Source organism: Rhinolophus hipposideros, assembly GCF_964194185.1.
Source record: "Rhinolophus hipposideros genome assembly, chromosome: 1".
NCBI lineage: Eukaryota > Metazoa > Chordata > Mammalia > Chiroptera > Rhinolophidae > Rhinolophus > Rhinolophus hipposideros.
The window spans coordinates 60,841,174-60,867,302 of record NC_138047.1 but is presented as its reverse complement, the minus strand read 5'-3'; the positions used below and the strand labels follow the sequence as shown (position 1 = coordinate 60,867,302).

Below are 26,129 nucleotides of genomic sequence, written 5' to 3'. Positions count from 1 at the left end.
GTAGCTATCATTTTATAGTCACTTTATTGTCAATTACAATTTATATAAAGAACACCAACTTCACATAAAATTATTTAAGGCCTAAAGCAATTATAGCTAATGATTGTACTGTTTAAGCTTGAAAGACACTTTTATAACTTTAACATCCCAAGTTGAGACACGAAAGATTTTTTTTTTTTTTAAATCTAAAACATTTTCTCTAGGACTTCCCCCTAAATCAGATGAAATGTAGTAGAAAAGTAAAAATTGTTCTAAGGATCAAATAGTATAATGAATATAGAAGTGCTTTAAAATGTAACTATAAAAATGAAGAATACATAGAGTAGAATGTTTTGATCGATTTATCACTAAACAAATATTGGTGGAATGAATGACTTTATTCACCACTAGGTAATATTACCTGAATTAGGCAGAGTTCTCCAGAGAAACAATACCAATAGTGTGTATATACATATTCATAGATAACATTTCTAAAATATCATTAAAGACATCTACAATTGAAACTTTATTCCATTACCATTTATTTTTAGTATTAAATACTCTTGATTTCATTTTGTATTGAATTGTTAGGTAAACAGATAGATGTGTGTGTGTGTGTGTGTGTATACATATATATATATACATATATATATATATATATATATATGCCCACATACACATACACACATACACATTCAACAGTATGTGTCTGTATATATGTGTGTGTGTGTGTGTGTGTGTATATATATATATATATATGTTTATGTTTATATACACAGAGGGTACCAAAAAAATGTACACACATTGTAAGCAAGGAAAAAACTATTAGAATTCTAACACAATGGATGACAATTCTAACAAATGAATGACACTAGCATTCATTTGATTAATGCCATCTTTTGAGCGTATGTCATACTACACATTACTACCATAATTCAATTCAACTTCGAAAAGTAATACATAGATAACATCTCTTAAAATGTGTACATTTTTGGGGCACCACTGGTGTACATAGATATAGATATATAGGTATGACTTATTTCAAGGAGTTGACTCATGTAATTATGGTGGCTGGCAAGTCCAAACTCTGCAGGGTAGGCCAGCAGGCTGGAGACTCAGGAAATAGCTGATGTTGTAGTTCAAGTCTGAAGGTCACTTGCTGGCAGAATTCCTTCTTGCTTGGAAGAGTTCAGTCTTTTGTTTTATTCAAGCCTTCAACTGATTAGATGAGGCCCACCCACATTATGGAGGGCAATTTGATTTACTCAAAGTCCATGTTAAAAAATCATTCAAAATATCCTCACAAAAACATCCAGAGCAATATTTGACCAAATGTTTGCACACCATAGCTCAGCCAAGTTGACATAAAATTAACCATCCCAGTTCCTATGGATAGCAACTTTTAAAAAAGCAGAGTCCTTTCCTCTAGGGACTCATGATCCAGAGTGAGAAATCAGAGCCCTGCGGGTCCTTTTAGAGATAATCCAGTCTCTGCTTTTTCTGGAGTTTACAGCAGTTGAGTACCTTGAGCATACATAGTGCCTTAGCAATACAATCTGAAAGTTGTTTAGGTCAAACCATTATAAGTCAGGGACCGTCTGTAGTCTGTGTGCTCTTTGAGAATAGGAGTTTTTCTCCTTGGTGTACCCTGTGCTAAGTGCAGTGCTTTCATGAAGCAAGAATTCAACAAATATTTTGTTAAATTATTTACAGTCTCTGACTTTAAGGCATTTACAGTCAAAATGAGAAAAAACATACAAATTAGTATAATACAAAGGAAAATTACTTAAATTCCATAAAAGAGATAAAACACAGTTCTATTAATGTTTCAGGAGAGGAAACCATCTTATATGTAGGACTATGTCTGCAATTCCAAATGCCATGGCAGTGCTAAAGAGAAGATGCTGCTCTCTCCTGAATGTTTCAGTGGAAGAGAATGTGGTCAAACAAAATAACAAACTCAGAAACTCAGCTGTCACCTTCATCCACCCCCCCATCCCCAAATTCAGCTGCAATGTTCTTTCTCCTAGCAAACACACACACACACACACACACACACGTTTTGATGATTGCTCTTGAATAATGAGCTCATCAAGAAAACTAGAAGTGGCCTAGCTCCAGATAAAGGTGCTCCCATTGATGGTAGAATTGCAGGACCAGTTCTGAGACTTGTACTTTTGTATCAAGCTGCAGGGGAAGATCCGGCCACTCTGTAAGTTCCAGTTTTCTCTGTATCTCCCCCGAGTTCTTTTCATCAGAAACAAGACAACATATAGCATTCTTACTCCAAATTGAAATCTCCTAAAAATGATGTAAAGGAAAGGAAAAGGTGAAATGTTTCCCTCAAAGGTAAAATCTTCCCCCAAAATCTATAGAAAACACATTTGAGAGGCTTCCAAGAAGTATAACTAAGAATCACATCTCATGGATTTTTTCCACTTTAGAGACAATCTAAGTGCTTGACATGCCTACAGAAACCCATCTTTCCAAAGACCAAGGCAACATCTTTGTTGAGTTGGAGTTTGAGATGTCTTTGTTGAGTTTGAAAATCCAGATGAAAAAGGCATGAAACTATTAAAAGATAAACTGAAGCATATTAAATATTTTAAGAGTTTATTTAAGCATGTATCCATATGAATAGGGGCAGTGCCAAACTGGAAGTGGTTAGAAGAAACCTGCTCACAGGAGGGAGAGGGGATGACTTACATAAAGTACAGAAGCAAAGACAGGAAATTATTTGATTTGCTGTAGCTTAAAGCCTAGTTGGCTGTTTGTGATTCGCTCTCCATTGCGTTCTGATTTCATAACTTTGAGGCATTTAAAGGTTTAGGTTTTAGTTTGCTTGCGTAGGCCGCTATGGCGTTACAGCCACCGCAGTGTAATAGTTTCCGTGTTTAATTAATTTAACAAACTACATAGATGAGGATGGCTGCTCAGGAGTCCCCTCCAGCAAAGCCGGCCCGTGGCCTAAATACCTTACCTATACCCCCCCACCCACAGGAGACACCCTATGAAGACCCAGATCAAGAGCACCATTATCCCAGGGCCAATAGGGCCTCAGAGGCATCCCGTTGTCCTCTGATAAAATAGGGCTGCAAGAACTCCTGTCCCTCTGCATTACATCCGATGCAGCAAAATACCGGAACTTTCCTAACTGGGGAAAGATAAGTAGCAAGAGTCCACGCCAGATGGCTGGGTCAGCCAGAACTTCCAGTTTAGAACTTTCTTCATCCCCAGAGGCAAGCTTACAGGTCATGAATTTAAATGTTTATCTGACATCAGTCTATTTACATTGGTTAAAGACAGGCAGTGTCTGCGTTCACTAGGTTTGGGGTTTTTTGTTACAACTGTTCCGTACGCGTGAACACTATCCTTTCTCGTTTACTGAGAAAGCTGATGGCAGGAATTCCTTTTATGCAAAGTACCTAGGGAACCCCCCACCCCCTCACAGAGTAACGTGACCATGATGATCCCTATTTCAAGTTGCTCAAAAGCTCGGGCCACAGCGCGGCCCGCCCGGACACTCACGCACCGTCAGCCCGCCCACGTCGCTGCGCAGGCCGACCCGTGACCCGACGCCCTGGAATGACGTCAGGCCCCGCGAGGCCACGCCTCCCAAGCGCCATGCTGAGCTTGGGCGGCGTGGGGCTCGCGCGGGGCCTGCGGGTCGGGACGCAGGCATGGCTGCGGGGCCCCTGCGGCCGCTCCCTGGCCCTCGCGCGCGCGGCCGGCGCGCCCCGCACGGGGGACTGGCGGCCCTCGGCGGGACAGGGGCCACGCTGGCGTCGGCTCAGCCTGTCGGCCGCGGTGGTCGTGAACTCGGCGCCCCGCCCGCTGCAGCCCTACCTGCGCCTCATGCGGTTGGACAAGCCCATTGGTGAGTGCGGGCGCGCCGCGCGGGGGGTCCACGAGGCTGCGAGCGTGGAGGAAGTGCCGCCCCAAAGCCGGAGCGTGGCCACCAGGCGCCGTTTACTCTTGGGACACCCGGACCCGACGATCGCGGAAGTGACCTGCTTGCCTTCGCGTCCCTCGGGATGCTGAGCGCTTGAGCCAGGCGGAATGTGCTCGCCACAGTCCTGGTCCAAGTAGTGAATCGAGCAGAAATTCGTGCGTGTGTATCTACGTTTGCACAGATTTACAGTGTTGGAGCACTTCCACATTCATTATGTTTGAGCCTTCCCCTAATCCTGTAAGGCTCCCAAAGCAAATAAGACAATAAAGACGCTGAGGGAACCAAGAGTCGGGGGCAGAGCCAGACCAGATGAACCTAGTGTTTTGGTGCTGAATTCTAGCTCTTTGCCTTGCACCACTCAGACCACAAAGAAAGGTTTAATTTATTTGAATGCAACACATATGGAGTGGCTATCAGCTCGTAATTGCCTCCTGAGGATTTCCCTGACCTTCTTATTTATTTTTTAAAAGATTTTTATTAAAAATATAGATAACATATTTACATGTGTTACATCTGTGTTAGTTTCAGATGTACATTTGAATGTTACTCAACATTTATATACCTAAAGAAGTAATCACCATCATAAGTCCAGCAACCATCTCACACCGTATCACACTATCACAATATTGTTGACTATATTCCCTATGCTGTATATTATTAATACACCCCCATGACTTATTTGTTCTATACCTGGAAATTTGGATCTTTCACTCCCTTTCACCTCACCCCCCATTTAAAAAAATTTTTTAATTACAGTTGACATTTAATATTATATTGATTTCAGGTGTACAACCTAGTGGTGAGACATTTATGTAATTTCAGAAGTGGTACCCCTGAGTAGTCTAGTACCCACCTGGTACTAGTTTAGTACCAGGTAGTCTAGTACCCTATTATTGACTATACCCCTTATGCTATACCGTACATCTTCATGACTACTGTGTAACAACCAATTTGTACTTCTTAATCCCTTCCTCTTTTTCACCCACCCCCAAATTACACCCCCCCATCTGGCAACCATCAAAATGTTCTCTATATCTATGAGTTTGTTTCTTTGTCTGTTTTATTCTTTAGATTCCATATATGAACGAAATCACATTGCATCTGCCTGACGTACTCCATCCACTCGGCACAATACCCTCTAGGCCATCCATGCCCCCACAGATGGCAAGAACCCATTCCCTTACATGGCCGAGCAATATTCCATTGTATATATGCACTACCTCCACTTTATCCATTTATCCATCGATGGACACCCTGGCTGCTTCCACATCTTGGCCATTGTAAACAATGCTGCAATGAACATATGGAAGCACACGTCCCCTCACATTACCGTGTTTCCCTGAAAATAAGACCTCCCTGGACCATCAGCTCTAATGCGTCTTTTGGAGCAAATATTGAAATAAGACCCAGTATATTATATTATATTATACCGGGTCTTATATTAATTCTTGCTCCAAAGGACGCATTAGATCTGATGGTCTGGCTAGGTCTTATTTTCAGGGAAACACGGTAGTATTTTGGGTTTCTTCGTGTAAACACCCAGAAGTGGGATTACTGAGTTCTTTTTTGTCTCTTGTTATAGCCTTTGTTTTAAATTCTATTTTGTCTGGTATAAACATTGCTACCCCAGCTTTTATTTTTCATTTCCATTTTCATGAAATATCTTTTTCCATTTCTTTACTTTCAGTCTGTGTGTGTCTTTCAATCTGAAATGAGTCTCTTTTCATTTAGGCAGCATATGTGAGTGTTCTTTTTTTTAAATCCATTCAGCCACCTTATGTCTTTTGTTTGGAGCATTTAATCCATTTACTTTAAAGTAATTGTTAATTAATATGTAGTTATTGCCATTTTATCTTTCATATTTTTTATCTTTTATTGTGTTTTTGTTTGTATGTTTGTTTGTTTTTGTCTTTAAGATGTCCCTTGAACTTTCCTTGTAATACTGGTTTGGTATTGGTGAACCCCTTATGCTATTTCTTGTCTGGGAAGCTCTTTATCTGTCCTTCAATTTTTTAAAAAAATAAATTTTATTGGAGAATATTAGGTGACAGTGTGTTTCTCCAGGGCCACTTAGCTCCAAGTAGTCGTCCTTTAATCTAGTTGTGGAGGGTGCAGCTCAGCTCCAAGTTCAGTTGCCGTTTTCAGTCTTTATTTGCAGGGGGCACAACCCACCATCCCATGCAGGAATTGAACCAGCAACCTTGTTGAGAGCTTGCGCTCTAACCAACTGAGCTATCTGGCCACCTCTTTTGGAAGCTCAGCGACAGCTCATTGTCTGCTGGTCCATTTGGGAATCGAACTGACAACCCTGTTGTTCAGAGCTTGTGCTCTAACCAACTGAGCCATCCTGCCGCCCTCTGTCCTTCAATTTTAAATGATAGCTTTGCTGGGTAGAGTAATCTTGGTTGTAGGTTCTTGCTTTTCATCACTTTGAATATTTCATGGCAATCCCTTCTGATTGCAAAAGCTTCTGTTGAGAAATCAGCTGACAATCTTATGGAAGATTCCTTACAAGTAATTAGCTGCCTTTCTTTTGCAGCTTTTAGGATTCTGTCTTTGTCTTTACCCTTTGCTATTTTAATTATGATGTGTCTTGGTGTACGCCTGTTTGGTTCATCTAATTCAGGTCTCTGCACTTCCTGGGCTTGTATGTCTATTTCCTTTGCCAGGTTTTCATTCATTATTTCTTCAAATAGGTTCTTAATCCCTTGCTTCCTCTTTTCTCCTTCTGGTTCCCCTATGATACAAATGTTGTTGCACTTGATGTTGTCCCAGAGGTCCCTTAAGTGATCCTCGTTTTTTAAAAATTGTTTTTTTTCCTTTTGCTGTCCTGCTACCTTGTCTTCCAAATCGCTGATTTGATCCTCTGCTTCATCTAGTCTGCTGGTGATTCCTTCTAGTGCATTCTTCATTTCAGTTATTGTATTCTTCACTTCTGACTCGTCCTTTTTTATGGTTTCTCTGTCTTTTTATGCTTGCTATCCCTGTTGAGGTTCTCACTAAGTTCCTTGAGCATCCCTATAACCATTGTTTTGAAACTCTGTATCTAGTAGGTTGTTTGCCTCAATTTTAGTTCTTTTTCTGAGTTTTCTCCTTTCATTTGGGAAACATTTCTTTGTTTTCTCATTTTGTCTGTTTCTCTGTTTGTTTCTATTTAGTAGTCTCCCAGTCTTGGCTGGGTGGTCTTACGTAGTAGGTGCCCTGTGGGCCCAGGGTCAGTTCTCCCTGGTTACCTACTGTGGGTGCTCCAGGAGTGTCCCTTGTGTGGGTTGTGTGTGCCCTCCTGTTATATTGCGCCTTGATTGGTATTAGCACATCAGTGGGTGTGATTGACCCTCGGGCTGACTGGCTGTGGGTTTGGCCACATCCACAGCTTACAGGCTGCTGTGTGGTGATCTTACCCCACTGAGCAGGATTCACCCTAACAGGCTCTGGTGCTTGTTGAGACTGCTCTTTAGGTGTGCTGCTTGTGGGGCTAATTGGGTGGTGCTCTGCTGTGATGTGAAACCTCCAAATTTGTTGGTTCTGGGACTTCTTGGGAGGGGCTCTGGTGCAGGCCCAGGTCACCCACTGCCTGTGACCAGTCAGGAACTACCTGAAGGAGCTACAAAGTGAATGAACCATGGTTGATCTCTGCCTGTGACAAACCTGGAGGTGTGTGGGGGAGGCCACACTGCGAACCAAGGACGGCTGCCCCCAGTACCATGCCTGGGGTACCTCTGCAAAAAGCCAGGATACCCTTAGATCTCCTGCCACCTACCTGCTTCCTTAAGTTTCAGCCACTGATAAAGCCTCGTGCAGTATGTTAGATGGATTAGGCAGGGTCTGAAGAAGTCACCAGTGTAGGACTAGTTGTGGTCACCAGGATAATGCAGATCCTAGTTTGGTGCCAGAATGGAGCATGGAGCTACTCAGCAAAAGTCTCAGAGCACACTGAGGCCAGTTGCTGCCCATCTCGGGCCTACAGACCCCTGATAGTCCATGAAAGAGTGCGATACGGGCTGTCTGCTTGCTGAAAAAGTGCTTCTAGCATTGGGTGAGTTGGGTGGGGCAGGTCCCAAGGAGTTACCAGGGTGGAGTGAGTGTTGCTTATCAGACCGATTTAAAATCAGATTTGGCCATGGTCATGGAGGAAGGGCTCAACGCAGATCGGTTGTACTGACCACATGAGAGGAGGACCCCACAGAGGGAAAATGGCAACTATCCCTCCAGTCCTCGCCTCAAGCCATACAATTCAGTCTCTTCCCATATGTCTCTGATGTCCCTCTGAGTCACTGTCCCTCCACCAGAGCCCAGGGTGAGTGACTGCGAGCGAGTCTGTGTGCAGGACCCTTAAGAGGACATCTGGGTTTCCACAGCCTACCATCCCTTCCAGATGATCAGATTCCCCACTGTTTTTCACAGCCAGATGTTGTGTGGGCTCCTCTTCTTGGCACCAGTACTCTGGGCTGGAGAGCCTCATGTGGGGCTGGGACCCCTTTCTCCTCCAGGGGAAACCTGTGACCAAGATAACCCTCCAGATTCTCAACCACCACGTGGCAGTTTGGGGCCGGCCTGTTTCCGTGTCTCCGCCCCTCCTACCAGTCTTGATGTGGCTTCTTCTTCAAATCCTTAGTTATAAAACTTCTGTTAATCTAGACTTCAGATGGTTTTCCAGTTTGATTGTTCTATAATTTAGTTGTAATTTTAATGTGTTCATGGGAGGAGGCAAAATCACAGTATTTATCTACTCTACCATCTTTGCTCCTCCCCTCTGACCTTCCTATTTAAAATGTCACCTACCACCTCGCTTCTATCCCTTCACTGCCCCCATTTTTCTTCATAGTACTTTCTACTAACTAACTTTATGCATTTATTGTTAATTGACTTCTCCAGTACAATATTATTAGTTCCACATATATGGGATTTTTCTACCTAGTGCCTAGAACAGAGCCTGACAGTAGTACTGAATGAATTAATAAATTACCACAATATCGCCTTGGGGATAGAAAGACGTATGGAAGCTCCCTGCTCTCCCTTGAGCACAAAACTAGACTCCCGGTCTAGTTGAAAAAGTTGATATAAGTGATACAGATAGTGCAGCAGAAAAGAGAGTAATTCCTGTGACTCTTAATTGCTGGAAAAAGTCAAGAAAAAAGTGTATCTCAAAGACAAGTAGATTTTTTGCAGAGGAAGGACAAGATCTTGACTGGTGGGGGAAATATTTTTGCAAAGACCTGAAGGGGGAATGTTAGAACACTTAAAAATATGAGCTGATCTGTAACCCCATGTGCATGTAGCAAATAGTGGGAGTCCAGCCTGGTTAAGAACAACTTCAGAAGGATGGACAATGGCAAAGGAGGGGTGGAAGCTGAATTCCAGGTAATCTAGATGGTGACATTTGCCACTGCAGTGTATGGAAATGCATCGAAATGCATAGATACATTTTCTCCACCTTTTCCCAGCCAAGGCCCCAAACTGGGCCTTGTTTTTGGTATTCTAGGCTTATGTACTACCTGTTTGGGATTAGAGCACCAAGAGTTTGTAACAATCAAGAATTAAAGTATATATATATATATATATATATATATATATATATATATATATATATATATAAAAAGAAAGAATTAAAGTATAAAAGCAAAATAAATGGTAGGAACAGCCCTGCCATCACGAACCGTTGCATTTTGGGGCCAGATACAAGTTGATAGGCATAAATTTCCAAGCCCAGTTCTAATCTGAAGCCTAACTATCATTATGTTCTTGGGTCTGTGTCATGGAGCTGCAGTGTAGGCTTACAGGTATCGAAGAGAGATCAATAGCTGCTGTTATTCCCATTTCCATAAACCTCTGGCTTCTCCTTTAGTGGCTAGACCGCCCCATCACATAAGAGGCTATAAAGGAGTTTTACATAAAGCTGGAGCCAGACCTCCTGGGTTTGAATCTTCACTTTGCCCATTTGAGAGACCTCGACTAAGTTACTTTTCCTCTCTGGGCCTTCATTTCTCATCTATAAAATTAAGATACTAACAATATTGCCTTTATAAGGTTACCATGAAAATTCATTAATGTACGTCAAATCTTTAGAACAGTGCCTGACATAAGTGCTCAATAATGTTAGCCAATATTACTTGAGAAGTGGAAATTGGAGAAGATTGGGTAATAGTTACTATGTACCGTGTTTCCCGGAAAATAAGATTTAGCCGGTCAATCAGTTCTAATGCATCTTTTGGAGCAAAAATTAATATAAGACCTGGTCTTATATAATATAACATAACATAACATAACATAACATAGTATAGTATAATGTAATATAATATAACATAATGCTGGGTCTTATATTAATTTTTGCTCCAGAAGACGCATTAGAGCTGATTGTCCAGCTAGGTCTTATATTCAGGGAAACAGAGTGTGTTAAAAGATAACAGCCTGTGTGCTTTGGTTCTTACTGAGGTGATGATTGAAGGATTTTTAAGACAATTTATTAATAGTTCTGCGTTACAGTTCATCAAACATTTTTTGAGCCCCTGTGTATGCCAGGAGCAATAAGTTGACAGTAGTATAATCCAGGTTTGATATTTCTTTATTTAAATTCTTTGGTGGGATAATTTTATGTTCATTGTTTTACTTTGTTGAAGTTTAATCTTATCTTCATAAACCAAAGTGTGTTTTATTGTTTTTCAGAATGAATTACATACAACTTTCAAATGGGCCATGAACTATTATTTCAGGAACTTTCAGCAGGTGGCACTCTTTCCACTAAATTGGTGGTGTGGTTTTTATTTTACTGAATTTATGGGTGATTATGTTGTCTTAAAGATAATGTGTAATTAGTGACTGACTCTTAGACTCCATTTATCCAGGTTCTTTGGTCTGCCCATTACCTATCAAAATTTGATAATTGTCTTTAATCTCCCAGAGAGTTTTCCCTTTTTTCTACAGTAAACATTTCTTTCTAAAACCTGTCTGTATCCTCACCACCTCTGCATCTTTCTTCATGGAATAAAATATAATGAAAGTGTCATAGGGGAGACAAAAAATGTTGCTGAGAGTCAGGAGGGCAAAAGAACAATAAGAATTTAAGGGTATGTGGAGATTGAGGTGTGCAGTGATACGATAGCATTGGCCTTCGGACAGACTAGAGCCAGAATGCCTGGACTTCAGTTCCAGCTCTGCCATGTTTTGCCTGTGTGGCCTTGGGCATATTACTTTCTCTATGCTTCAGTTTCTGTATTTGGTAAATGGGTATAATAACAATAGTGTCTATGTCATAGATTTGTTGTGAGAATCAAAAGTGTTATATGACAACACCTGGCACACAGTGAGCACTATGTATTTATTATTATTGTTTTTGTTTTCATCATCATCAGTATCATCTTCTCATAGCAACTCTGACAGGTAGATATTCTTTCCCCTCATTCATAGATGAGGAAGAATGAACCTTAAAGTTCAATGTACTTTAGCATCTGGCAGATACTAAGTGGAAACGTGTTCCAATCAACAGCAACGTATTGTGCCAGAAAGTGTTGAGCTTATACAAAGACTGCAGTCCCTGAAACAAGGGACGATATTCACGTAACTTTTATTACAGTATGTTGTTATAATGTTCTATTTTATTATTAGTGATTGTTGTTAATTTCTTACTGTGCCTAATTTATAAATTAAATTTATCATAGGTATGTATGTCTGTATAGGGAAAAACATAGATATAGGATTCAGTGCTACCCATGGTTTCAGGCATCACTGGGGGACTTGGAACGTATCCCCGGTAGATAAGGGAGGACTACTGTATTTGGTTTTAGCTTAATTCATCTAGTTTATGGGCTAAGTGCCAAGAACTAACCCCATTTGTGTGTGTAGTTGTAAAATATTTAAAAAAAACAGTACACTAGTAATCTCCCTACCCCAAAACCATTTTATTGTATTATATTAATAACAGTAATGAAAGTTTTACTATTTCGAGCAGGTAATACATGCATATGATACAAAATTCAGAAGATACAACAGTGTAGAGTGAAAACTAAGTCTCCCACCCTTATCTCCCAGCCAACCAGTTACCCACCCCCAAAGACAGCTATTATCAGTTTTTAATATAACCTTCCCAACATGGTCTGTGAACATACTAACATTCAAATGTATGTGTTTTATATGTGTGTGTGCGCGGGCACACACACACTACAAATTTTCAGGTTCTCTTCCTTAAGGATTGGGCCATTCTGTAACTTCATCAGAAAGACATGAAAGTACCCCACTTTCCAGGTGTGTTGTCAGCCTTTGGGCTTCCCAGTCTGATGGGTGAAAAATGTTACCTCAGTATGTATTTCAGTCAGTTATATTTTCATACGTATAAGAGCCATTCATGTTTCTTTCTGTGAAGTTCTGTTCTGTTTTTTGTCCTTTTCTTAGTTGGACTACTTACTGATCTCTCTTCAGTTTCTAAGAACCCTACATAATATGGAGAATAATCCTTTGTGAGGAGTTGCAAATTTATTGTCTCAGTTTTGTCATGTGTTTTTAACTTTGTGTTTTTTACTTCTTTGGGATGCAGTGTTTAAACAAATGAAAACAGTTAACTAACTTAAACTTGTACCTTTTCTGTCTTTTTATTTTTGCTTAGGAACCTGGCTGCTGTATCTGCCATGTACCTGGAGCATTGGTTTGGCAGCTGACCCAGGCTGTTTTCCGGATTGGTACATGTTAGCCCTCTTTGGCACTGGAGCTGTTCTGATGCGTGGAGCAGGCTGTACTATTAACGACATGTGGGACCGGGATTACGATAAAAAGGTAGTTTCGTCCTGGAAAGGAACAGAGAGGCTCCTCTCAATTCTGCAGAGTAACATGGTGCCATTACTTTTGAATGCCACATCAAGCATCAGGATCATTTAGTGTCCTCACTGCAATCCAGCGTGAGCAGTGCCCATATCAGTTGAACAGCTGGTGTTACAAAGTGCAGTGTACTTCCTTTCTCGACACAAGAGCGACCATGGGGGCAAGGTGTGTACTTCATTTTTACAAAATGAATTAATTAAGATTTAGAAGGCTGCTGTAAGGATGTTAGGAGTGAAGGTAAAAAGTCCATCCGAACCTTTGAGTGTCTAAAAGAACTGTCATCCCTTCCTTTGACATAGATGTTGGAGCCATACTATTCATATGTAAATCAAATCTTAATTTAGATGAAACAACACACCCTATTAGCATTTGCTATAATTATTTCTTCATAAAACATTATTACATCCTTTTTTCTGCTTTAAAAAAGAACTTGTTTATTCTGAAAAATTCATACAGCACAGAAATAGAAAGGAGAGAAGGTGTAAGTCCTGTTTATTTCCTCCCCCAAACTCCCGAAGAAAACTCCCAGTTAAAGTTTGATACATTATATTCCTCTGGATTACTTTCTATGCGTATTCTAACACGTGTATAATTACTTCTTCGTTCCTCAACAGACCATTATTTTCTCAAGGGAAAGGTCCATCTTGTTTGCCTTTTATCCTAGCAGCCGTGTTATAACAAGTACAAGATCATTAAGTACTTGAGTAAATAATCAAGTAAACTTTCAATTTAAAAGAAACCCATGCTAAATTATATAAAATAAATAATCTTACATGTACACTGATATAAAGTTAATAATCATTTTTAGTTTGTCTTTCATGTAAGTCTAAAGTTTCCTTGAACAAGGTACACCTAAAATGATTTTTAGTTTATAGAACAGTATCACAATATGTTTTTTAATTGAAAACACATTTATTGAATGCTTGCTGTGTGTGAGACACCGTGATAGGTTCTTGGATTTCCTGGGTGAAAGAACATTCTGACCTCACAGTTTAGTCATTATAACACAGCGGCACTATCATATGGTGTCCACGAGGGGACTTACTGAAGACCGCTTGCCTTAGCCTACGGGAGCAGCTCAGAGAGGACTTTCAGGGGGTGACCTTGGAACTGTGTCAGAATAGGATAGCAAGAAAAGGGTGTGCCGGAGGGTGAAGGTACAGAGGCATGGCTTTGAGATAAAGTATATTGTGCGTGACAACTTGAACCCTGAGATTTGCTTATGGCTGCAGAATAGAATAGAGGCAGAGTGGCAGGAACTGCATGGAGAAGCCTCTCTGTGCCCCACTGATCCAGTGGGGATGCCTTGATCCATGCCAGGAGATGCGTACTTTTTTGATTTGGGGGTCCACACATCCTGGTCGGTATTTCATTCTGCATCACAATGTGAATGAGGCTTCTGGTATATATCATTTCAAAATAATTCTTGAGCATGTTGATTGCATGTGAATCCAGTTACCTCAAAAGAAAAAGTTTAATTCAATAATATATTCAAACCAACAAACTTTTTCCACTTTTTTAATTAACAAAATATGACCATTTTATTTCCTTCTTAAGTCATTTTTTTCTCCCTAGATAAAAGGCAAACTGATTATATATCTTATATCTTCCCCATTCTACTTTCCCTTGATTAGAAGAGTCTAGATTCTATATTGACTTACAACACAGTACGTAAATGAGTGTTTTATAGCTATTGAGGTAGTTTTGCTAACATGAATTTTAAAATGTTATGTGCATCTCTTTTAAAGGATGAGTTAAAAAGCTTGGCCAAATGGTAATGCTTACCTCACAGTTTCTTAAAGGCTATATATCATTAAAGATATGTTTCTGGCTCAAGATTTTAAGTGAGTTGCTATTAGGGTATCTGAGTTAAGCGTGTTCTGTTGATGTATATAATATAGCCATGTGATAACTATTAGGTCCATAAAACATTGAAAAATGCACAGGTATTAATGATTTGGTTTTGTAAGCTGTGAGCATTCTGGTTTCACAAAAATGACATAGAATATGTTTGATCATCATGTTACATGATTTTTAGTGTTTTGATGGAATGCCTATTTTCATCTTTCAAATTTAGCTAGGTAAGTATTACTGTACTGAAGAGGCAGTGTGGTCTTGTGGTTAGCTGTGTGGTTAGTGGAACACGACTGACTTGCTATGGTGCTACCTGTGACTTTGGAAAGTTATTGAACAAATAAATATTATTTGTTCAGATAAGTTTCCTAAAGCTTAGAAGTAGCAAGACCTTGTGAGTGGTTAAAAGACAGGATTATGAGAATTCAATGATACGATGTGACGCCTCATCTATAGCTCTTAGAATAGTGAGTGGCACATTGTAAACACTCAGCTACTAATTGGAATAATCACAACATCCTGAAACCCATATAAGAGCATAAATATTATTTCCAATTGAAATTACAGGAACAAAGCCCAGGACAGAAGATCCAGTCTGGCACTTTAACCAGGATAAATCATTGTAATTGGACAAGCTGTTTTATTGCAGAGAAGCATGCTATAAATAGGGTTAGCACAATTTTTTTGTAGAGAGTCAGGTAATAAATATTTTGGGCTTTGTGGGCCGTATTGTCTTTGTTACAACTGCTTGACTCTGTTGGGAGTGTGAAAGCAGCCATACACAATATGTAAACAAATAATGTGTCTCTTTTTCAATAACACTTTATTTTTTGGACACTGAAATTTGAATTTCATATTATTTTCATGTGTCACATTTTCTTAAAATTTATTTTCAACCATCCGAAAAAGTGAAAACCAGTTTTAGCTCATAGGCCGTACAAAAACAGGCAATAGGCTAGATTTGGTCCACAGCCCATTGTTTGCTAACCCTTGATACAAATCATACAAAAATATGCTATATTAAACATAGATAATATTTGTTGCATACCTATATGCTTCAGACACTGCATTTACTCTATGAGGTAGGTGCTGTTATTACCTCTCTTTGTTCTTTTTCTCCTTCTCTCCTTCGCTCCTTTAGCAGGTAAGTAACCTAAACCCAAGAGAGATTAGTAATTTGCCAAAATTCACAAAACTAGTAAGTGATGGGATTGGATTCAAATTTTGGGGGGCTCTTTGATCCCAGATCCTGAGTTCTTTACTTTTAACAATGTTGAAAATTCTTTATTTGTGGTTGAGTTTAGAATAATCACATTTTGTAATCTCTTGGAAAGAAAAGAACAAATTAATATATATTATTTGTTCACACAATTCCTCTGTCCATATTCTTACAGTGTGTTTGCCCTTTATATTTGGGTATAGCTAATATAAAATAACAGACCATTCCTAAATACCCTGGAAGAAGCTCTCCCACTTTCAAACCCAGGTGATCTGTCTCCTTTCTTTCTCTACATCTGATTTCTGGTTGCAGTGCTTAGACATTCATGAGATTATCAGCCTTATTGAACATGCACTGCAATTTTCTCTTTCCTGAGAATACTCATTATTATTGTCTCTCTTTTCTCTATGGAAATTGAACATAATACTTGCTAAACTGGGTAGTTAAATAACTAAATAAGGAAGTTGTTTTGTTTGTAGATGGGGATGGGAGATGGAAGTAAAGGGGGATGAGTGGTGGGAATTTTTAGTTCTTTTCAAAGCTATTTTAAATATCAAGTTTCGATTCTTGTCAGTACTTTCCAATGTTGATTTCACCTTTTATTCATAATTCTGCCTTAATGCTTACCATGGGCCAGTCTCCTGAGGGAATGTTTAAATAAATAGTTGGGTCATTACACGATACTAAGGTATCTGTTTTTATATGTTAAGGTTGCAAGAACAGCAAGTCGCCCAATAGCTGCTGGAGACATTTCAACTTTTCAGTCCTTTGTTTTCCTTGGGGGACAGCTGACCTTGGCGCTGAGTATTCTTCTGTGTCTGAATTACTACAGGTACAGTAAATGTGTTCTTCATAATCACATATAACATCTCTCCTTTGAAGTGAAAGAAGTAAGAATAAAATAAAATTGAAGTACCTTTATCACAAAGTTGTTTACTGGCTACCTATCGAGCATCTATAAATTAGCAAGTGTAAGTCACCACACATTGTAAAATCAAGAATGCTTGCAGCTAAAGGAATTAAGAGCTCAGCATTTAGTTTATTTGGAACCACCTTCAGTACTTGCCCTGAATATTCCTCAGGGACACAAGGCACTTCATAGGTTTTCTAGATGCATGCGTGAATGTGTGCATATAGACCTGTATGTTTAATTTTACTCACCCTGATAGTATCTCTAAAGTACATAGAAGCAGAAGTGATTATATTGCAAAAAGAGGAACCGGTCTTTCCCAGAGTTATATTCCTAATCCATGACAGAATAAAAAGTGAAAGAACTCATTCCTGTGTCTCTTAAACAGACAGAATTAAACTTCTGTGCATCAGACGGCTGATTACAAAGTGCTTCAATAAGACAAAGAGGAGGATGTCAGCTAATAAGCATTCCTTTATAGAGACTTGACTTAATTGTATATGTTGCCCTGCTAGCATCAGTCATATGAACACTTTGGAAGGTTATTCCTGGAAGGGTGGTGTTAGGTGAGCTTTGAGGAACGTCTTAAGTTACCATCCTTTCATAGAGGCTTATCCTCTTCTAGAGAAATAATACCCTGTTGTACAAATAGGGAGCGATATCTTGACTCTAATTCTCTGTCAGGATGTCTCAGTTTACTAGCTGTCTTGAGCAGAGAACTTAGAGAGGCAGTAGCATATGGTGGGTAATAAGTTGGTCCCTGCCTTAGGTTTGAATCCTGGCCCGACTACTGACTAGGTATATGACAGTTGGCAAATTATTTAATCTCTTTGGGCTTTAGTTTTCTCATCTGCAAAAAACAAGTAGAATAAAACCAACCTCTTAAGGTTCTGGTGGTGATTATAATGAGTTAATATATATAAAGCAGTTAGAGCAGTACCTAATCCATGAAAGCACTATATGTGTTGGCTATTGTTATTTTGTTTGGTTGTTTTTAACACTTAAAATATAAATATACACTTGAAACCTATGTAATTTTACTAACCAATGTCACCTCAATAAATTTAATAAACTATTTTCATTTTTTTTTTTAATAAACTATTTTCTAATCACCCTTTATCCTAATCAAAGTCCAGGAAGAGAAATGTACATAACAAACAATGTAATTTTAAGATAAATCATTTTCCCAATTAGTGTTACTATTGTCTTAGTTATTTGTAATCTAAAAATGCTATTAATCTTTGTAATGGTTTTTCTTGATTTCAGTATAGCTCTAGGAGCAGCATCCCTACTTCTTGTCATCACCTACCCACTAATGAAAAGAATTACATACTGGCCTCAATTAGTCTTGGGTGAGTTTGAAATAACTATAAGTATTTCCTTTGATGCATACGCATTGTATATATGTATGATATTATATCTGAAACTATACCTTCAGATATAATATCATGTATATATAATGTGTCGGAGATAAAATGTCAAGTCAGTCATGAAATTTTCCCAACCAAGAATAGATTTTCATGTTTTAAAAGACAATTAGCATTTCTAATGGCTAAAAAATCTTGCATATTTAATAAAATTGTCATCATTATTATTTTCCAAAGTGCTCTTTTTAAAATTTAAGTATGTCGTGAAGAAAAAAATTAGCTGCCTTTACCCTACCGTTCTTTTTTAGGATGTTGATCTATATGCCCTGATGACCTCGGGGATCAGAGTAGAAAGAAAAAGCACCCTGAGCAGGAGAACAAAGGTTAACGTGTGTGAGAAAGCTTAGATGGCTTCACTGGGCTCCCTTTCTGTAAAGCCTTCCTTAGACCTCCCAGGAACAGGTTACAGCATGTAGGCTCAGGCTCCCACAGCACGCTGACATGGCACTTACTCGTTTCAACAGTATTAATTCAACAAGAAAATATTGAAGCCTTCTCTGTCTCCCCATTAATAAATTGTAAATGCCTAAAAGAAAAGGCATTCTTTACATATGGATGGTAAAGCATCCAGCATCTAACATAGTACTTGCTACATCACGGGAATTCAATAAATGTTTGTTAGTAGAAAGAGAGGAAGATGGGTAAGTAAGTAAGTCAATCTATTGCGACAATATTTACTAGTCTTTTCTATTCTATTCCTAGATTAACTTAAGAGTGTTCCTAGAACTATTCTAGTTCTTTGAACTATTTTTTTTCCAGTAAATAAAAGAACCAAAAGATACTCCAAGAATCAGTGTGAGCCTTACTTGGAAAATTGTGGTTGAATATTTACCTTTTTTGTAAGATTTTCTCATTCAATGTTATGTTTCTTTTTATTATTTAAAAAATATAGGACATTATATTCTCAACTGACTTGGGAATCTTTTGGTAAAAGGAGGATATGCATTTCTTATCTTAAGAAAATATTAAGAAAGCTTGATACTTGTATTTACTTCAAATATTTATTGGACACCTGACTTATACTTTGTGCCAGGAATTGCATCAGGTACTAAGAAAATAAAAGTGACTAAAACACATTCACCATCTTAAAGGAACTCGAGAAGAAGACAATAGAGAAACAGGCCATTCCAGGACATTGTACTGGCCTACATGCCTGCTGTGTGAACACGAAGGAGAGGCCCTTCGTCAGTTGAGAGATTCTGAGTGGAAATTGGCAACATAGGAGGAGAAAAAGGGTTTCTGAGAAAAGACGTTTGGGACCCACTGAGTTTGAGTTACTTGAGGGACTTGCAGGTAGAGATGTCTACCAGACAGTTCAGTATCTAGTCTGAAGCTTAAGGAAGCGATCAGGCTTGTACATAGAGATTTAGGAGTTGATAGCATGTAGATGTTTACAGTCCTCAGAGAGGATGGGCTTATGGAATAAATAAGAATTCCTGTCTATACTCTTGTTTCTGTATCTTACAGGGGAAGTGGAGTGATAATGGAAAGATCACAGGATTTTGACTTAGGTCTAAGTTCAGTCCCCAGCATCTGCCATTTTTGGGCTGTGCCAGGCATCATACTAAGTAAGATAAACATTCTCATGAAACTGATCAGGGTTTCTATCAGCTATATTATTTTAATTGTTAATTAACCTCTCTAAACTTGTTTTCGTTTTCCTAAAATATAACTAATAACTACCACAGAGAGCTGAGAGAATTTAAGGAAGAAATGTATTAGAAAAGAGCATACACAGAGCCTAATATATAGAAGCACTTAAAACATGCTGATGCCCCTCTCCTTCCCTTTGGAATTCTGAAGTACATCTAGACTTTTCTTCTCTTCCTGTTTTACTCATTGTAGGGTTGACTTTTAATTGGGGAGCATTACTTGGATGGTCTGCTATCAAGGGCTCCTGTGATCCATCTGTTTGCCTGCCTCTTTATTTTTCTGGAATTATGTGGACTCTAATATATGATACTATCTATGCCCATCAGGTAAAGAAATACCTTTTTTCTTAACTTTGGTTTAGTTGTTTTTTTAAAAAACTTTAAGAACCTAATTAAAGAGAAAGTGTTTTTTTCTAAAAAGAAAATCATTCCATGGCGCCAGCAAAATACTTCTCTGTCATGTGTACATATATTTGCCAAAGAGATAAACTCATTTATTTTATTTACAATAATTTAAATAATATTTACTATATGCCAGGTATTGTTTTAAATACTTTACAAATACTAATTTAGTCCTCATAACAACCTCCAAGGAAGGTACTTTTATTATCCTCATTTTACAGATGAGGAAACATGTAGAAAAGTAGTTTGTCCATGTCACACGATTGGTGGATGGCAGAGCTGAGATTTGAACCCAGACAGTTTACAGTGTCAATGCTTTTAACCGCTACCCTCTCCTGCCCTTTTATCAATGCCTCTAATCATTGTACTAGGTAGCTTTTGCTACCTGGTATAGATAATACACGTTTTCCCTTATTTTTACCTATTTTTTGTCATTATATCTTTAAGACTGCACAGTAGTCCATGGATTTAATATGCCATAATTTTCTTTAAGTTAACAATTTGTCTATTTTGGCCATTTCAGTTGTTCCTGAGTTTCCGCAATTATAAATAACATTCTAATTACTAATGTTTTTATGACTATGAACTTTCCGAGTAAATTTTTAGGAGTGGTGTTACTAAGTTACTAAGGATACAAACATTTTCATAGCTTTCAATATTGCCTCTTTTTTAAGTTTAATAAAAAAATCCTTTTTGCTTTTCTTCTTGGTTTATTCTTAATTTTCCTTTTATGTTTATGAACTTTGTAAAAAAAGCTTTTTTCTCAATATTTTCTGAAATATAATTATGTATTCTCAATCCTTTACTTAAAGAATGTCATAATTTAATGAAATTTTTTCTAATATTTCAGTCTGAATCTCATCCTGCTTTCTGTCATTAATCCCTTTCCACCACTACATTTGTATCATCATGAAAAAGTTTGCCAGATCTATAATAAGCCTGATTTCCTGAAGTGAAACTTGACTAGCAGTTTAAAAACTTGACTGACCATACTTTCTGCAGTAAGCTCTAGAACCGTGGTCAGGATAATGGTACTCTATTATCCTGGATAATGGTACTCTAATTAGATTAACTTCTTTAGTAAAACACCACGTTCTCATTGACACTTTTGTGGTCCACATAATTAAAGACGCAGTTTGTACCCTCAAGGTGCTTGCAGTCTGGAAGGAAAAACATACACACACCCCACACTCATTTTTACTTGGACTGGGGACTCCAAAAGATAGCTGTCTGCCTGCAGGTGGGTGCAGAGCTCAGCATGCAGCCCCTGATACCACAGGACCGTAATTACAACAGTATATGGAAATGCTTACAAATAAAGTTGCTGGAGGAGACCAGTCAGCTAGATGTGAGTGTATCATCAAAACCTAGCTCTATGTAAACAGGAAGGATTTGACGGGAAGAGGCAAGGAATAAATTGAGCTAGAAGTAAAAGTGAATGGATATGGTTAGATAGTAAGTGACCATTTTCTACATCTGTGATTTTTGTCAAGATGGAAACTAAAATGTACTGGAAATTATTGAGATTTCAGAACTCTGACAAGGAGGAGCTATGTGAAGAATTGGAGTTGAATTTTACTTCTAATGTAGTAAAAGTATAGTTAAAAGTCATTGTAGGGTTATAAGAAATACAACGACTTGTAGAAATAGAGCTGGAAGATAATTTTAGCAGTAACATTTAACTTTGATTTGTCCTGCATATTCATTATGGATCAACACATGTTTCTGAGTTAACTGTTATATTTCACAGTTCATGGTGTGTCTTTATGTTTCTATATCAATGTTCTTTAAAAGACAATTTCCTCTGGAATTAGATAGGGTTGATGATTGCACAACCTTGTGAATTCACTAAAACCACTGAACTGTATACTTCAAAATGGTAAATGTTATGGTATGTCAATAAAAGCAGACAATTTCTTATTTTCTGATTTTAGGACAAGAGAGATGATGCTCTGATTGGCATTAAGTCCACGGCACTGCTGTTCTGTGACAAGACCAAGCAGTGGCTGAGTGGCTTCAGTGTAGCGATGCTGGGGGCCCTGAGCCTGGTGGGAGTGAACAGTGGTCAGACCGCGCCCTACTACACGGCTCTAGCTGCTGTTGGAGCCCATCTGGCTCACCAGGTTCGACCGTCTTATTTTTCCCCTCATTTTTCTTGGTATAAATTATAAATACTATTTAAACAAAGCGACCTCTGTGTTTTGTAGCAGGATACTTCTTCAAATAAACACTTGGCTTGTACTGCCTTGAACCGGCCTCTACCCCGCCCCAATTTATCATCTAGAAGAGATAGCTGTATTATTTTAGAGAAGTAATGTAAAACTAAACAGATATTTTCTCCTCTGATTTTTCTAGAATTAGTTCTGATTTATGTCTGGAAAAATTTCAGTGGTGTCTGAAGTTTGTGGGTTAAGCTGAATTACTCTGAAAGCAACTGATCAACACAGCTATTTTAAAAATGTGGACTTCTGGTGATGATGGTTAGCAAACTAATTATTCATAGGTTTGGGTCCCACTCGCATAGAGACCAAGGCCAGATAAGTCATGAAATGGTACCATGTCAGTTCTGCCTAAATAGTAGGAAACTGTCAACACCCCAGCCCCCACAAGCTTATATTGGGAATCCACAATATTGATTTTTGTAAAACGAATGAACTAAATCTAATTTTAATTAAGTAGATTGCTTATAAATAGACAGTATTTTTGCATCGGTGTTACCATTATTTTATTTCATAAGAATTGAACAGATGTTAGTGAATCTGTATTTAGATCTATTTTATACAGATAATTGCAAATTATCAGTGTAAGCAAGACTTGCATCATGTGTGAAGGAAACTAAAATCCAGTCTCCATAAAGTAAACCCCATACTGTATCACCTTCATTGTTTTCTTCAGTAGGAAAGCTAAAAGATATGAATTGGTGATTCTCCAGGATTCTTTAGATTTCATCATTTTCCTCCTCAGAATTTCTCAGCATCCCCTTTGATCATAACTCAGTTCTATGATGTTGTCCTCATCAGTTGATTATCTGGTCAGAATAAGCAATATTTAAGTACCTGGATATTATCAGAGAAAGGAAAAAATTAGGACCATCAAATATTGTAACAGGTATTTGGAACCCACTTTATATTTGCAAGTGCATTTGTGGTCCTCTCTCCAGTCCTCGGCACAGTATTTTAAGATGGACATAGCCGTCCAGTGTTTGAAAAGGAAGGAAATCATGATGATTTAAGTGTGCAGGCCATATAAGAAATCGTTGGATGCAGATGCTTAAGCCTAGGGAAGAGCAAGACAGGGGCATGAAACGGTCCTGGTACATTTGCAGGGCTACCATGGAGAAAAGGGAGTATGTCCTAGGTCACCAGCTGCCAATCTAGGTCTCTAGATTCCCTTCTCTATGTGGGCACGATAGGAGGGAGGTTTACAGGTGTATGGAGGTATATTGGGTTATCATGAATAAACTGGGAGGGCTCAGTACAGGCGCTGAGTGGGTGAGGGCCAGGTATATTAAATATCTTTCAATACACTATACAGCCCTGCACAATGGAGTTATCCTACCCAAATGTGACTTGTTCTCTTTTGAGAAACACCACTCTGAAGAAAAAAGCTAGAACTAGAAGGTAAGAGCTGTAGGGAGTAGATTTTAGATCATTCAGTAAAAGGAAGAGCTTTCTAAATAAAACTGAAAATAGCATGGGATGCCTCTCAAAGCATTCATGCACCCCTCATGGGGAAGTTTTTAGGACACAGCTGATACCCAGTGAGAGATACGGTAGATTTTGTCTACATTGAGAAACCGTTTGGGGTACATTAAGGGCTTCCCATTGCTCAAAGTTCTGTAACAGGGCTATTCTCAGTATTGATGTGTTTACTGGTGATACTAAAAGTCCATACTTGGTACTAATGCAGCATTGTGTTCTTTTACAGATTTACAGTCTAGACATCCACAGACCTGAGGATTGTTGGGATAAATTTGCCTCCAACCGAACAATAGGACTAATGATTTTTTTAGGGATTGTCCTCGGGAACTTGTGGAAGGAAAAGAAGACAGATGAAATGAAGAAAAATATAGATAGTAAAATAGAAAATTAGCAAATGAAGTTTATCTAGGAATTTTTAATACAAACTTTTACAAAACACTCTTGGGTCTTGTTACCATATAATTAGATTTGAATAAGCAGTCTTACTATATGTTAAAGAATTAAGAACCAGAAGATGAAGAGTTATTTGTCTGGATTTTATCTCAAATATTTACTAGCAAAATTTTTTCCCTGTCACAGAAACCAGGGACTCTTCAGGATTTGAGATGATCTTGAATATTTAAATTGCTGCATTCTTCTCATTACAGTTCTTGTCTGTAGTTATGGGAACCATATGCATTTTGGCACTTTAAAAGAAATCATGTGTATCTCATCTAAATGAATGTAGGAAAATGGATTCTTTTTTAGGGAAAAATAAAAGCTACTACAGAAAGTTGGGGTTTATTGTTCTTTATTGTGACCTTTACTCCCTGCCAGAAGCTGTAATTCAGAAAACCATTCTGTTTTTTATATTTTAGAAGAGTTTAAGTAAATAAAAAACTTTACCTGCTATATACCCATACGGAATACTGTTGTTACCAGCCCTCATATTTATTTGGGAAATCCAGGGTGTTCAGCCATAGTGACCAGAATGGGCAGGCAGTCACCAGAGACTAATTCCTATTTATTTCTTTTTTTATCTTATCTGCTAGTAATTCATAGGATAGTAGCATATTGGTTAAGTGTGCTGTTTCTTCCCTTGCCCTCTTCAGAATGTTCTCAACACAGCAGCCAGAATGATTTTCTTACAACCTATATAAGGCCATGTCATTCATCTGCTCAAAACCCTCCGCGATCTTCCCAGGACATTTGGTACAAACTAAAAGTCCTACCACCTGCTAGGCCCTCCATGATCTGACTACTCTTCTTACAATCCTTTCCAGCCCCGCCGGCCTCCCCACTGTCCCTCAACAGGCAGGACAGACTCCTACCCCAGGGCCTTTGCATTTACAGTTCCCTTTGCCTGGAATGCTGTGCTTCAGTTATGTCTTAGTCCTTCACTACAGGTCTTTTCATAAATACTACCTTCTTAAGGAGGCTTCCTAGCCACTGTTTCTAAAATTTCATATACAAATACTACCTGTACTTTCCATCCTCTTGTACTTTATTGTTTTTTTCCTCTTCAGAACTTACCACTATTAATCTAAAATATATTTTACTTGATTTAGGTGGCTCTCATGGACAGTAGGGTGTACGGAGGCAGTCATTTGTGTATGTGGGTTGTGAGCAACTCTAAACACTAAATTGCATAATGATAATGGTGATACAGCTGAAATAGAGCACTGACATATGCCAGGAACTGATAAATAAAGGAAAATGTATTTAACTGTTGATTTAGTAAATACTGAGCCACTGAGCATGACTGTTTACACTTAGGACAGGAGTAGCAGCAGTTATTCTACTAGTAGCAGCAATGAGTTGAAGAGAAGAAATAGAAATGTACCCTACTTTTAGGGAGACATGGCTGGATTCTATTTTATCTAATTCCAATATAGCACCAAGAATAGATAAAATTTAAATCTATGTTAATTTCTGCTTTCTTACAAATGTCCTATATATTTTTTTTTTCCTTTGGAAGAGATGTATTTAGCAAATTTACACATTTTTTTCAAGAAAACGTAATAAAATACGGAATTTAAGCAGATGGAGGGATATCTTCAACAACAAAAAAGAGAGGAAAACATTGGGCTTAGAATAGGGTTATGCCTCTTTAAATATTTTTTTAATTTTTTGATTAAAGTTGACATTATTAGTTTCAGGGTTACGATACAGTGGTTACACATTTATATAACTTAACAAAGTGATTACCCCAATAAATCTAGTACCCATCTGACACCATACATAGT

The 26,129-nt window shown here is 38.4% G+C and overlaps 1 protein-coding gene across 1 annotated transcript; it reads left to right on the top strand.

Moving 5' to 3' along the window:
• The first annotated feature begins 3,578 nt into the window (after positions 1–3,578).
• Positions 3,579–24,808, top strand: COQ2 (coenzyme Q2, polyprenyltransferase). The gene is made up of 7 exons (XM_081044006.1): positions 3,579–3,856; positions 12,528–12,694; positions 16,523–16,644; positions 17,989–18,074; positions 19,995–20,128; positions 22,138–22,326; positions 24,131–24,808. The coding sequence occupies exons 1-7, from the start codon at positions 3,604–3,606 to the stop codon at positions 24,293–24,295; spliced, it is 1,116 nt and encodes a 371-aa protein (XP_080900132.1). The 5' UTR covers positions 3,579–3,603; the 3' UTR covers positions 24,296–24,808.
• Positions 24,809–26,129: the final 1,321 nt, after the last annotated feature.

Excerpts from the sequence above, each read along its gene's own strand:
- COQ2 (XM_081044006.1), top strand. The coding sequence starts at position 3,604 with ATGCTGAGCTTGGGCGGCGTGGGGCTCGCGCGGGGCCTGCGGGTCGGG. Across the intron at positions 18,075-19,994 it reads CTGGCCTCAATTAGTCTTGG|GGTTGACTTTTAATTGGGGA; the intron begins GTGAGTTTGAAA and ends TACTCATTGTAG. Across the intron at positions 22,327-24,130 it reads GAGCCCATCTGGCTCACCAG|ATTTACAGTCTAGACATCCA; the intron begins GTTCGACCGTCT and ends GTTCTTTTACAG.